At 41.4% G+C, this 14,370-nt stretch overlaps 1 protein-coding gene across 2 annotated transcripts in view; it reads right to left on the bottom strand.

Annotated features, from left to right (window-relative positions):
- Positions 1-3,859: 3,859 nt before the first annotated feature.
- KIT (KIT proto-oncogene, receptor tyrosine kinase) overlaps positions 3,860-14,370 on the bottom strand; it is a 95,677-nt gene continuing 85,166 nt past the window's right edge. For both annotated transcript variants that reach the window (XM_035113018.2, XM_035113019.2), the window contains 7 exons: positions 13,699-13,787; positions 13,252-13,379; positions 11,612-11,734; positions 9,260-9,371; positions 9,032-9,131; positions 7,547-7,652; positions 3,860-6,459 (listed from right to left, as the gene is read on the bottom strand). In XM_035113018.2, the coding sequence (XP_034968909.2) occupies positions 6,334-6,459; positions 7,547-7,652; positions 9,032-9,131; positions 9,260-9,371; positions 11,612-11,734; positions 13,252-13,379; positions 13,699-13,787 (784 nt within the window). In that variant the 3' untranslated portion in view covers positions 3,860-6,333. The remainder of the gene's footprint in view (positions 6,460-7,546; positions 7,653-9,031; positions 9,132-9,259; positions 9,372-11,611; positions 11,735-13,251; positions 13,380-13,698; positions 13,788-14,370) is intronic.

The raw sequence follows: 14,370 nt of genomic DNA, 5'->3' as shown, positions 1-14,370 counted from the left end.
TCATCATCATTCAGAAGAGGCAATGGTCACAAGGATTTTTTGAATAACGCTAGTACGGTATCAGGAACAGCCCTTAACATTCCTCCAAACTGCCTATGCAACAATTGTTTATTTTACGTCACTTTCCGAGCCCTTACAGCAATGATGTGGCCTCGCTATGCATATGATAGTCATGTGCATCGATTATAACTGTGGCACTTTTATCTCTCAAAACAACAACCCGCTCATTTTCTGTCACTTGCTGATGTCAGTTCTTTTTCCTCCAAGCAATGCAAGCAGGGGCCGAGCCATATGACGGTGGTTTGGTATTCTTCTAACAAGCCTTTCAAAGCAACCACTGTTCAAATGCTCCACTGTCTTTAGATGTAGTGCATGAAGCAGTAGCAAGAGGGAACGAAGAGTCTGTGAACAGCGTTGCAGATAAAAACTCTTATTTGTTAAAAAAATGTGTAGGGTTATATTCTGTGTGCGTGCGCACATGTGTATTTGTGTGTGTGGTGTGTACAGCAAGACAGAGAGAGATCCTTGCTCTGAGGAATTTACAGTCTAAAAAATTAATACAGGAGAGGCAGTAGGCAAGATTAATTACCGCCAGATGACATGTTTGCCTTATTGTGCTCTTCTACTTACCAGTAGCACAAAGCTTGAAAAATCCCAATACTGTTTCTTGGCTCTCCAAGACCATAGCAAATCACATATGTAGAACAGGAAGGGTGGCAGACAGCCATGTGCTTACAGCGTTTCTGAATTTCACATGTGTTAAAGCCAAACACAATTTTATACACAGCAAGCCAGTCACAGAATTTATAAAATTGTGCAATGATTTCTGAAGAATGTCTGGCATAAAACTGTATCCAGGAAATCCTTGTAGTTCTTGAATAGCTGAAGTTCACAGTAAATAGCATTCTGTCCCAATAATGAGTTTCTATAATAGTACAAATCTGCTTCTAGAGCGGAGTATTTATTTATTTATTTTTAAATCACCCAGTTCCGTTGTTACACCAAACCATTGTTTAGTGTTACAAGAACGTGTCCCGTCTCCACTGGGCTTAAGTATTCCCCTTCCTCTCCTTTAGTGCTGCTGCAAGGAGGTGATTGGAAGCTTCCACTTACGTTTTAGAGTAGCAGCAGTTTAGTGTGTCATCCAAACCCTAAACTGTGGTTAATTATGGTTAGCGAAAGCATGACTTTATAAATGTACCACCAGTCAGTTAAGACTAACAGCAATATGTCTGGGTTTTGAGGCACAAGAAAGTTCATTTCACCACAGATGGAAGAGAAAGATTCTGAATTCCCCCAGTCAGACTGGAGAAAGAGGAGTAGTATGAGAGTTTGGCAAGAGGTTAGGTTCATCCTCGTAATGCTAAACATTGATTTAGCCTAGCATCCAAACCAGCCCTGCCTTAACTGTTGTTTTGAAATGAAAGAACAAATAAGTGTTTATAACTTAGCAGCAAGAAACTTGAAAGAAAAGATCATTGTGTTAAGCCCACATAGTGAATCCAATGAATTAGGTTCAGTATCTTCATGCAATATTGTCAAATGGAAAAATGCATTGGGTCAGAGAGAAAACAAAAAAAAATTATTTGCTATATACACAGTGTGTGTTGGAGATAAACTGATGTTAAAGATGACCATATGTTTGTGCTAGAGACCTCCAAATCCTATTATATGCCCAAATTTGGATTAAGTAAAAATCCATGTGCAGCAAAAAAGAAAAAAAAGAAATCAAATAAGTGGTAAGATGTAGGAGTAATCATGTGTATTGTTTGGGTAGATGATTCTCTTCCCAGCCCTGTTGTTTTGCCCGTCTCATAGCTACTAATCTAATTTTCATGCCTTCTGTCTCCTCCATCACTGTGTTTTCAAGCCCGGGTGTCTTTGGGTGTCTTAGTATTTCCCCTTTTCACCCGCAAGTAGGTATATAGCGGACATATTTTGTAAGTGGCTTGACCTAGTTCTAGCAGATTACTATTAAGTAAGTGTTAATGGTAATAATTAATTGCATATAACAGTCACCAAGGATGGGATATTATTGAGTCATCTGATTTAGCACGATTGCAGCTTTTTGACTCTGGATTTTCAATGTCTTCGTTTGCAAAACTGCATTTTTAAAACTCAGAATGAAGTCCTAGTTAAGCTGTATCATTACCATAAGATGCTTTCTGAGCCACTGCGTTTTTCCAACCTCAAAACAGATATGAAGTTACTCTCCTTTCACAATATATAAAGCATTTTGAGAGCAATTTTCCTTATTTAATAGGGGTTGCCGTTATGCTTGTGATTCTTTAATTTAAAGTCAAACACATTAGGCTCCCAAATATTAAGAATGATGGCAATTGAGAGAAGGGAAATTGGAAGGCTAGTACGGTACAGGCATTCCCAATGTGGAACATCTCTAAGGGATGGAGAAATATGGTACACGGCTGTTCATTTCCAGCAAATGCAAGCTGGTATATAGGACTCCTGGCACATCTAAAAGTAGTGCAGAAGAAGGAATTCATGGCAAACTACTCCTGCTGAAATTCCCTCTTCTACACAGCCAATATTCACCAATCTGATGCTATCCAGATGTTGGACTACAACTCCCATCTTCACTGACCATTGGCTACGCATGCTAGAGCTAATGGAAATTGGAAGTCCAAAACATTGTTTGGGTGCACGCCAAAATGGGGAAGACTGTACCCAAATATTAAAAGGTGTACGAGCCCTGTCTCCATTTTTACTTGGTCCCCATAGCTTATATTCGTCAGGGAATGAATATGAAACCTCCACTCTTAAGACTGGCTCTCCTGAATCTGAGGCCCAAGTGAACTTCCAAACAGGATCTGAAACAGAAAAGGATGTAAAAGTCGGGAAAAGGCACCAATCACATGGATGCAAAATCCCCCAAGAAACTTTGAGTGGAGAGACCACAAGGGTAGAAAAGGTCATAGAGGAGATTGACTGGAACTTCATTACTTAGAATTGCCAACTGCCACTGACGCCTAATTCACATAACAACTTTGTCGTTCCTTTAGACATCTCCTAGTTTTGCATTATGCTGTCTGGCTTACATGGGCCTGCAGTCAATTTTCAGGTTAGCACAGGGGTCGGCAAACTTTTTAATCAGGGGGCCGGTCCACTGTCCCTCAGACCTTGTGGGGGGCCAGACTGTATTTTGAAAAATATAAATACCCTGCAAGCCAGTCCCGCTGCTGCCTCCGGACCTGGAGGAACGCGTCTCAGCACCGCCCGCCCACCGGCGTTGTTGACGAGCAGCAGCCACTCGCATCAGCCCATCCCTGCGGAGCTCCCAGGAGCCTATCCGAAGCCATGCCAGCGTCACTGCCCGCCCAGAAGCCGTGCTAGCATTGCGGAAGTCAGTCGCCGCGCAGTGATGTGTCTGCAGCACGCAGGGACTAACCGAGCAGGTGGCAGGGTCCACGGGCCGGATTTATGAGCCTGGGGGCCGCATCCGGCCCCCGAGCCTTAGCTTGCCAACCCCTGGGTTAGCAGATTGGTGATGTAGAAAACCTACATGCCAGTGAGTGAGGGGTTTCCCCCCTTGTTCTAGGTAAAGTACTTCTGGTACCGGGCCTATCCATTCTAGTTCCTTTATAGTAAGATCGATCAACTACACTGCTCCCTGTGTCAGGAATGCACAGGCCAGTCATAGGGTGCTGGTGAATGAACTTAATTCAAAACCAGATGGTTTTGACTTGGCTTGCATATAATCCATCTCCATAGCTGGTGCACATTTGTTGCAGTAGCACATGTGTGCAATTAAATATGGCTTTTCAATCCTTCACACATTTTTCAGTTGATCAACAACACGATTGAGCCTTTCCCTACACTCTTTCACATTGGAGATCTCCAATATAGATTGCTAGTAAGCTCATATAGACCATAAAAAAGCAGGTTGATTAAGCCACAGGGCAATGATGGAACTAGCAAAGTATATCACAGCACGGCTATAAATGAATGTATATTATTAACACTTTTATTTAAACTCTTTTAACAATACAACTTTTCAAACATCCACATATTTATACATACAGCTGCTTTGCATATATATATATATTTATATAAAAATATTTTTCAAGAGCCTAAAGGAGTTGAGGAGACATTATTGCTACAAACCTGAAACTAATTTTTCCAAAAAAATATATAAAAATATAACTTTTGAGAACATTAAAGGAATAAAGTCTTCCATCTAAGTGCCAATGAAGTACCGCAGTGTGGAAAATTATTATGCCTTCCGACAGCTATGGAAGCCAAAAAGGTGTTGGGATGTATCCTTGGAAGTTGGGGTCAAGTGCAGGATAGAAGCCAAGGCTTCCCCATTATCAGAACAGGAAAATGACCTACATGTGCAATGAGAACAACCGGTGCATTTTGGGAGCGTTTCCCTTCACAGAAGAGAATGGGAAACCCCTGCATATGTGGATTTTAGACTGAGCCCTTCTTCGCCCAAACTTTGGAAAGGTGCAAAAGCGTAAATAACTAGTGTCTACTGTGAAGGCTGGCTAGTAAACATCTGTAAATAGAGCCCCAAGTGGCATGGAGGAAAATGTAGCTATAGATCAGATCATACAGTAAAAGTGAGTGGTATTCAGTGTAATTTGAGGAATCAAGCAGTGTATATATATATATTTTTAAATTATCTTGCATTTGGGTGAAAAGCTACTTCTAACGAAACAATGTAAACTCAACAAAGGTGTGCTGAAATAACACGGTGCTGAAATGCTGGTGCACTATGAATAAATAACTATTTCAAAATTGGTCTATTACCTACATGCCTTCTTCTAATTTTCGCTGCTTTATGGAAAACTGAAACTTTTAGGGGGGAAACAAAGGGTCTAGAATGTTTAAGCATCTTTTTATGGTCTAGGACAATAAGGATGGATTCTGAAACAACAGTAGCAATATCGGTATGCCATTCCTAAATCTACCTGCCTGCTATACCTTGGCTCTAACATGAAAATCCAAAACCTCAAGCAAGTTATTTATCATGTGTCGCCATCCCTGCAGTACATAATGTTACAGAGGGATAAGCCCTTCCCCAGGATGTGGTTATGTGGGCCTCTACAGGAAGCTTTCACGGTTGTGTAGAAAAATGCAACCAGGAGATACTTGGGGAAGAATAAGAAGGGAAAGAAAATGACTTTTGCAAACAATAATCACGTTGGTGGTAATAAAAGCTGTGAAAAATGAGCAGCTTTCTTCAGAAGGTACCTAACTCATACCACTAACACCTTGCCTAGTCTCTGATCAGACTATAAGAGCTTTACAGAGAACATACAACTGTAAGTTGTGAAATGCAAATAAGACATATTTCTTCTCCAAACTGAGAAGCAGCAGTCAACGGGGATGCAATTATTTTGGTAACTTGGAAATAGCCACCCAGCAGAGAATTTTCTTCTTCCTGGCATATGCCGTGAGAAATGGATGCAGAGACTGACCTGCCAAAGTAGATGAAGCTATGAAAAATAATTAAAACCAACCACGGGACAGCCACTCACACGTTACAAAATATAGGTACATGTACAAAAATGAAGCATGAACATAATCTTCTCTCTCCACCACCCCACCCGTGCCCAATCTTCTACCAGGAATGGAAGTTACAGAAGCATCAAGCGGGGGACAGACCAGGTGGGAACTGCCACTCCGATGTTGCTAGACTCTTTTCTGCCATTGGCTATGATCATATGAACTGGAAATGTGGAGGGCCACAGGTCCCCCACCCTTGTCCTAAGAGGTGGCCCAACATCTGAGATGCTCAAGCTGAGGTGCTACAATATTCAGGGTCTTTCCATTCCCTTCTGCTCAAGTGGTCTATTTTGCTCCAGGATTTGGAATGTTATATGTTTTGCTTTTTGCTTGCATTTCTAACATTTCTGGGGTTGGGAAAGTAATGGAAATCGATTCAGATACCTGCATTTATTCATTTCCAAACATAAACACCTATTTTCTAGAATCAGAGCTCTTGACGTCTGGCATTATATATATACATATATATACAGATAGATACATCTTTAATCCATACCAAAGATTTTAAACAGGTTGTTTTCCCACTCCCAAATCTGGTTCTACACTACGAACACATTTAACATAGCAACTATACAGATTCTAGCAAACAGTGTAACGACATTGTTAACTGTGATGGGTAACCTACTTTTGTTTTTAACAGCATGTGATTTTCAAAAAAGAGGGGGGGGGACAGAGCAAGAATATCACTGCAATGTTCCTACTACCCTTGGCGTAGTAGTGGATACACTGCGAACAACCGGTAGTCATTTCGAAAACAACAACAGTAGTTTCTTCATCAAGGGAGGCTGGACAAGTCTCCTGTCAAGCAACTTCATGTGTGAGCAAGGGCTGAGTCGATGAAGCGCTGCTGCCTACTGAATTTATTCTCACCGAGTGATCCGGAGCATTTCCTTGAGTGCAAACGTCACTTGTAACATTTGAGTAAATCTGGAGAAAGATACAAGAACAGCGATCAGTATTGAACGACTGCAATGACAACAGACTACCTGCCCCATGGGATCGCGATTTAAAAGCTCACGTTTGTTTTATATTGGTTTTTGCTCCCATTTACAATTGTAGAGAGATCCCTTAACTTACTTTTATTATTTCATTTATTTGCACCTTTGCGGGAACTTCCAAGCATTTTGCCAGGATTTCAATTATCGTTTCACTCCATCTGTATAAGTGTCAAGGGTTTCTACATGGCACATCTCCCCATCCAGACAAGCATTGCCGGGGGTTGGACTAGATGACTCTCGAGACCCCTTCTGACTGTACAATTCTATGATTCTAAGCTAGATTATTGCAATTAAAGGACACCTTCCAGCCACACACAAAAACTGGATCAGAACCAGGGGTGCTTTTTGTCCCTAGACCTGAGGTTCCCCACCCCTGATACAAACCAAAAATGGCTTTCAATTTTGTTCCTTTTTTTTAAATAAAAAAAACAGTAAGCTTTGGATTTAGTCAAAAAGCACAGTGATCATTAGAAGGCAACATTCATAGGCTTCTCACTTCAGTCTAGATTATTTGGTCTCTTTTGAGCCGTAAGGATCTCCAGTGTGACTTACATAAAGTTTAAAAGTACCTCAGAAGTGCTTCCATGCCATCTAACATAAAGCACTGCTCTGGGGTTGCCACCCCACAAACCCCAATTCTCATTAAGAAATTGGGGGTGTTCCCTTCCAATTTTATCCCACTTGCTGTCCCTGATTTTTTTGGGCAATTTACTGGTCAATCGTCTGGCTGTGTACTTCCCCTCTACTCTGGTATTTCTGCAACTAGCCAATATGCAACACAAGGCTTCTAATTTTGAGCCGAAATCTGCTGAATGCCATTCCTGCATCAAGATATACAAAAACAGGAACAGTATTTGGTGACAACTTCTTTCCATTTATACTCTTTCAAGCAACTGAGAAAGGCATTTAATGCAGAGGAAATTGGAGGGGGGCATTTACGGCGTGTAATGACATTAAACAAGGGCACTCAGCACCCATCTCCATCAAGAAGGCAGACTGAAAGGCTCAGTGCTTACATGGTTTGTGGTATCTGAAATCTGCTGCTCAATCAATTGTACAATTTGCTTAAAAGTCGGCCTCTTCACGGGGTCAGCATCCCAGCAGCTCTTCATTATCTCATACCTGCAAATGCGGCCAGAAATTTGTCAACTGAGATTTCAGCAGTCGGTAAAATGTTAAGTAACATGTAGAGCAACGATGAGCAATACAGCATCCAAATGCATACTATTTTATTGCACAGTTTTTAAAGCACGTTTACTGGAATAAGTAGAAAGATAAAAAATATAGTGATTGTGTGTGGAATCGTAAAAAGACAACAACAACCTGGTGCTGTATGATGGCCTATGTCCTCTTGCCTTGCCATGTATTTGAGAAGCCCCCATTCAACATGCAGGTGCTGTGAGTTGATTTCCCTTTGTCATCAAAGGACGTTCTATGGAACATCTCAACTTCTTTCAAAACCTATCTCTCATAGACACCTCATTTTTCTGCTATCAAATAGCCCTAGCCCTTTGTTCTTTATTCAGTGCACCCTCATTTTTATTTAGTTCACACTCTCCATTCATGCTCTTTGCTTCTGAGCAGAGACGCTACTCATCTAGATCTATATCCATGGTCTAGCACACTGTCGGTGGGAAATAAGAGCAGGACTTATGGGAACATCAAATCTCGAAGACCCTGCTGTCAAGGTCATCTGACAGTCACAGCCTGCTGGCTATCAACAACATCCCATCAGCTACGATGAGAAAATCAAACTGAAACTAGCTAACTTTGGGATACAAAATTCCATGAGTTTGTTTTCTCTGATCATCATAATCATTTGCTTAATTCGTCAGTTGTATAGATTTAGTGCTTCTGTGATCATGTTACACCAGTTTCAAGTTTCAAGACAGGTTGGGAAGGTCATCAGCAATGGCTTCCAACATTTCAAAAGGTCATGTGGGGTGTCTTCTGGGCAGGATTTCTAGGGGCTGCTGTGTAGTCATTTCACCTCTCCAAAATCTAAGTGCAATTGTTCAAAATAAACAAATTTGGGAAGGGACCATCACCTTAATGCTAGAACATGTGGCCCTAGAGAGCTGGACCACTGCTTGGGCTACCCAGATCAAAATTCACAGATAATGTGCTTCATCTACTCGCACTGCCAAATCCACATTTTCTGGGTGCATGCATTGGGTCTTATTGCTGCTAGATTTTGTTTTTCTATTTTTAAAGAAATTCGAGTACAGATCATCATGCAAACTAATACCCCAATCTTACATGCATGTATCTGGGACATCAATGGTACTGATTTTACTGGGGAAACTTCCAAGTAAATGAATCTAGGACCAGCTGTTAAGGCAGTGATAGGGGATTTTGTAAATATTCAGTATACAATTGCAGTTTATTTCATGACTGCAACTTTGAGCAGGAGAACACAAATACACTGCTTAAATCAAGAAGGTTAAATCTAGAAGTTTGACATTTTCAACTTCAACGTTGTTATAAATTTGTCCTCTCACATTTCAGCAGGTGCAAATTCTGGAGTAAACATTCTGTATCCTTCCTTAATCCTTTTATAGAACTTGGAATCCACAGGCATTCCAGGATAGGGACTGCTTCCTGTTAACACAGAGCTGTCTGTTAATATATCATATCAGGTTTGGTTAAATGTGAGAAACAAAAGAGCCAAGAAGTAATTGTTGTAGCTCTGTATAAACTACAAGAGTTGATAGTCATATGCGTCTTACCTAGAGAGAACAGTTCCCAAAGCAGGATTCCGTAAGACCAGACATCACTCTCAAACGTGTATACACATTCAAAAATGCTTTCAGGTGCCATCCATTTCACAGGAAGCCGTGCCTTTACAGAGAAAGGAAGGGAAAATGAGTGCACAAACAGTGGGTGGGCAGGGGCTGAGCCAACCCCACTGCCATCATAAGACCACATCAGGCCTGATTTGGGTCCAGTCGCTGTGCTACCTTCAGAATGGTTCATGGATTTGCTTGCCCCTTCAACTTCTGCCCCAGCAATGGCTGCATTGCTCCATTCAGCCCTGCCAGGAGCAAGCGATAGGATTGCACAGCTCATTGAAAAAGTCATTCCTATCAGAAATAGCAGCTACTGTATAGAGATGGACATTCAGTGCCATAAGACAATGCCACCAAGGCACTGGAAAGGGTTCATTTCAAAACCCTTTAGGAGCTTAATCCAGGTAACAAAGATGGAAGTGAGAGTCTTCCACACCATCTCCTGTTCTGCTCTTAATATTCTGAAATGCTTAGAACCCCACCTAGAGGAAAATCCCTGGCCTGCTTCTACAAAAATGTAGCCAAACTTCTACATCTATTGCATTGAAAGGCAGCTAAAGGAAAGGCAAATTAGGCAATCATGGCAACCAAACATACGCAGTACTGCCTATAGCAGTGGTGCCTTAAAGATGGTCCATCAGCCTCAGACACCCTGGCCACTAGTGAGGGAGAATGGGAGTTGTTGTCAAGATCTAGTGAGCACAACGTCTCGATTAAAAAAGAGTCACAACACACTTAGCCATGATGATGATCCTATTTATCCAACTGCTGTTTTATAGTATCCCACGGCTATGCTACAAGGTACTTTGTGTTTTTAATTGTTCAAAGTACCTTGAACTGTTTGAAACTGCTTATAAATACAATAAAAAAAAATCTTATAAAATAGAATCAACCTAAGGCCAGTATCCCAAGAGCTGTGTTACTATTTTTATGGATTCAAGTGGGTTTTAGATATGTATCTTGAACAGCAGGGCCCCAGGCACCCCGTTTTTGAAACTGAAGGGAATTTTCAAAACATTTTGTGATTATAGCTGGGATCTTCCTGTTAAAAGATAATAAGTCAGACGTCCCGATGGGTTCTCCAATGGGCTTGATTAAAGCAGCACCTCTGATTCTTAATGTTGCTGTAGCCTATATAATTCCTAAATGATTGCACGTTTCTAGTTTTCTCATCACAAAGCAGTTCCTTTTTCTCTAATGAAACCCCTTTTAAGTTGGTTTTGGTCATTAGAGAGCAATCTTAGGTTGAAATCGCTGCACTTCAAAGGATCACCTTTCATCAAATGGCTGCCATTGTATGGTACAACCACAATTCATTGTTTGGGTTCAGGAAACCAATTAGTGTTACTGTTTAGTGTAATTAGATGAAGTGGTATAGCCTTGAATTACAGCAATAATCCTAAAGCCACCATATCTTTGATCACCGAAGGATGATTGAATCGTTTTTTTGCTGGAGGTTGAGGTGGGGGCTGGCTGCTGTCACTATTCGGGGTGATTGGAGTTCCCCTAGCATCAGCTTTGATATTATGCCAGAAACAATTATGGAACATCCCTAGCTCCTAACAGCTGCAGCCAATTCGTCTCCTGACTCTTTCACACTATGAAACATCAGGCAACTCAGGACACAGAAACCCCTTAATCTAGGCAAATGGAATGCAATTACTTACTGCCCCACTTGCCTAAGCTGTTGCCCTGTATGTTAAAAATTCTAGATGCAGATAATTAGTCTGAGGCTTCACAATTAAACCTGGTCCTCACTTTAGTTTCTTTGCACATTTAGCTGCTATTAAAAGGCTTTCATACTCTTGTTTGCTTGCCTGTGCTGCACGCATTCTGTCATCACAGCTCGTGCCTGCATATCACATTGAATTTTTAAAGGGAAACAGGAGTGATGGTAAAACCTGAAGGAAGGAATGCAATATTCTTTGCCTGAGCCTCAGATGAGTCAGATTCTCCTTATCTCAGGAGATGGTTTCAACTGCACACATGGCACACAGGAAGAGATTACAGGTTTAATGAAGAGATTTAGTCGAGAGGAAGTTTATCTGAGGGAAGACCATTTACAACAAGCGAACCTATGACAGAAGGGACTTCCTCCATACCTTCTGTTCTGAAAATCAGCACAATTTGTTTCCATTGTCCATCTCTCCATTCCTATTCTAAGTTGGCCCCCCCTAGGCAAAGGCTATTTGGCACACAGACGCTTACGGGCGTGAACTCCAGCCACTAAGAATCAAATGCAGTTCCACAACACACTTTACAGTGGTGCAGGTTGCATCCAAACATACTTACATTTCCTTTGACCACATAATTTGAGTCATTCCTGATATCTCTTGCAAGGCCAAAGTCACATATTTTTGTAATCCGCCCATGAGTAAGCAATATGTTTCTTGCTGCCAGGTCTCTGTGAATGCACTGAAGGGATTGAATAAAAATATATATATAGGAACTATATATAACCAAATATGATTGTTTTGCATTGCACACCACCAATACAACTGTGCAGAACTGCACTTCTATTATATCTGAATTTCTTGAATATTAAATTTGAATATTAAATTTGGTCTTAATTTACTGGTTGGAGTCCTGTGGCTATAGCCAAATGACTTTTTGAGGATAGGAGAACCAGGATCTTATTGGATAAAGTAACATCCTACAGTTAGTAAGTTCGCCTTGCTTTACTTTGTGTCTGTTTTTATTTCCATTTGATTCCACAAAGGGGAGGGCAGCTTTCCTTTCCTAGTTCTCTTGATTCTGCCAACTCAGAATATTGTTCGCAGCACAGTCACTTGGAGGAAAGGTCCGTGGAAATCAATGGAATATGCTTTCAAGTACAGTGGTACCTCGACTTACGAACGACTCGACAAACCGAATTTTTCGACACACGAATGGGGCAAATGGCCACACGCTTACGAATTTCTCAACATCCGAACGGAAATCGTAGGGTTTTTTCGACTTATGAATTTTTAGATGGGGTTGCTTCGACTTACGAATTTCTCCGTTTCCAATGCATTCCTATGGGAAATCGCGTTTCCAATGGTGCTTTTGACTTACGAATTTTTCGACCTACGAAGGTGCCTTCCGAACGGATTAAATTCGTACGTCGAGGCACCAATGTAATGTCTTCAGAACTGGAATGTTTTCTGTTGGGGTTTCCACCCACTTATCTTGTTCACCATGATCCAAGGAAGCCAGAAAGAGATGCCCTCCACCAAGTGGCTTAGGTTGTTCTATGGTGTTGTTTAGTACAAACATTTAGCACGAAGCAGATAAAGTTAGGTGAAGAGCTTTTTAAAAAGTATATAAAAAGGCCGACTGTACAAAGCAGTATTTACAGGTGCCCATAGTATCACCCTAATTTAAAACACTTCCTCTGACTGATGGTCATAGTACTGAAGGCCAGCTCTGTTAATCTACAGCAGGCATCCCCAAACTGCGGCCCTCCAGATGTTTTGGCCTACAACTCCCATGATCCCTAGCTAACAGGACCAGTGGTCAGGGATGATGGGAATTGTAGTCCAACACATCTGGAGGGCCGAAGTTTGGGGATGCCTGATCTACAGAGACAGACTCTTACTGACCAATAACCTGGAAGCCAAAGGACCATCCCAGGCCACAATATCATCATATATCCTCCTGATTGGAAAGGGTCTGTTTCTCCAGGCTGAAGAACATAGCTGATTCCCTGCCCATATTCCACAACCTCTTATTTCCCCACGGGAGGTGTACCTGCTGGGGGAGAATTGTTATTTTACACTCCCAAGGTGGCATGAGAGCAGGGGTGTAAAAACATCAAGAGCAGGAGGCAAATGCATCCCACCTGACAACACATGGTTTCCCATCCTTTCAAAAATTACTCAGCAGTGAAAAAGATGCTCAATTTAGTGCTCCTCTAGGTGAACGAATTATTTTTTTCCAAATTCTCCACTCACATTTTTGGAGGAAAGGAAGCTCATCCCTTTTGCCACCTGGTAAGAAAAACTTAGCAAGTCTTCAATATCCAGAGCCAGCTCATCATCTTCTAAGATGGCAATGGTGACATCCTGATTAGCAAACGATCCTACACAACACAAGCAGGGGCAATACATAAATGGATTAATTATGGACATTTGGGAAGATAGCAGTGTTTCTATTAACAGAGCACAGCACTTAATTAACACAGATATACCCCTAAGCTGCTATTGAAACATGAAGCGATTCTGAATGTGCCCACCCAATGGAAAACTGCAAAATTGTTTTCTGTTTTTGTGTAGATTATTAAAGTTCTAATACATTGAATTAGGGCTGGTTTTTTTAAAAATAGACATGTTTTGATAGGTGTGGGTGATTTCAAAAAGAAACTTCCCTTCTTTCTTTTCCAATCTTGCTTGAAAGCTTACCTGGCCTGCCTGGACTCCTTTTAGTGGCATTGGTGTGGATGACCTGAGAAACTCCTGGTTTCATGTCCATGTATTCATTAGCGGCATCACTATGTGGAAAACAGAAAACTATGAGGTTGGATAATATATGGGGAATCTGTTGGCTTGGGTGACTGGACCCCTAGCAGTTTGTATGATGAGGAGTGACTAAGGTTTTCAGCTATGTAGAGAATATGACCTAGAATCATAGAATCATAGAGTTGGAAGAGACCACAAGGGCCATCCAGCCCAACCCCCTGCCAAGCAGGAAACACCACCAAAGCATTCTTGACATATGCCTGTCAAGCCTCTGCTTAAAGACCTCCAAAGAAGAAGACTCCACCACACCTGAATGAACATACCATTTTTTTTATTTGAGAGAGAATTATTTAATCCGTATTATCAACTGTCTCACAATCTAGCATTCTAGATTGTTGGCTGACAAATCTGCATTTGGTCCCACCTGTAGTTACACAGCACAGAACTTTGCCAGGCTGCAAGACAACAGGAAGGCAAGTCCAACGGAAACAAATAATCATTGGCTGTGTGGTTCGTAATCCCATACCATTCCCATCAACCCTGACCACTGGTCTCGATTGCTAGCGATGATGGGAGTTGTAGTCCAAAAACAGCTGGAGACCCAAGTTTGGGAAA

The sequence above is a fragment of the Zootoca vivipara genome, chromosome 9 (genome assembly GCF_963506605.1).
Source record: "Zootoca vivipara chromosome 9, rZooViv1.1, whole genome shotgun sequence".
Lineage (NCBI taxonomy): Eukaryota > Metazoa > Chordata > Lepidosauria > Squamata > Lacertidae > Zootoca > Zootoca vivipara.
This window is presented reverse-complemented; position numbering and strand designations above follow the sequence as displayed.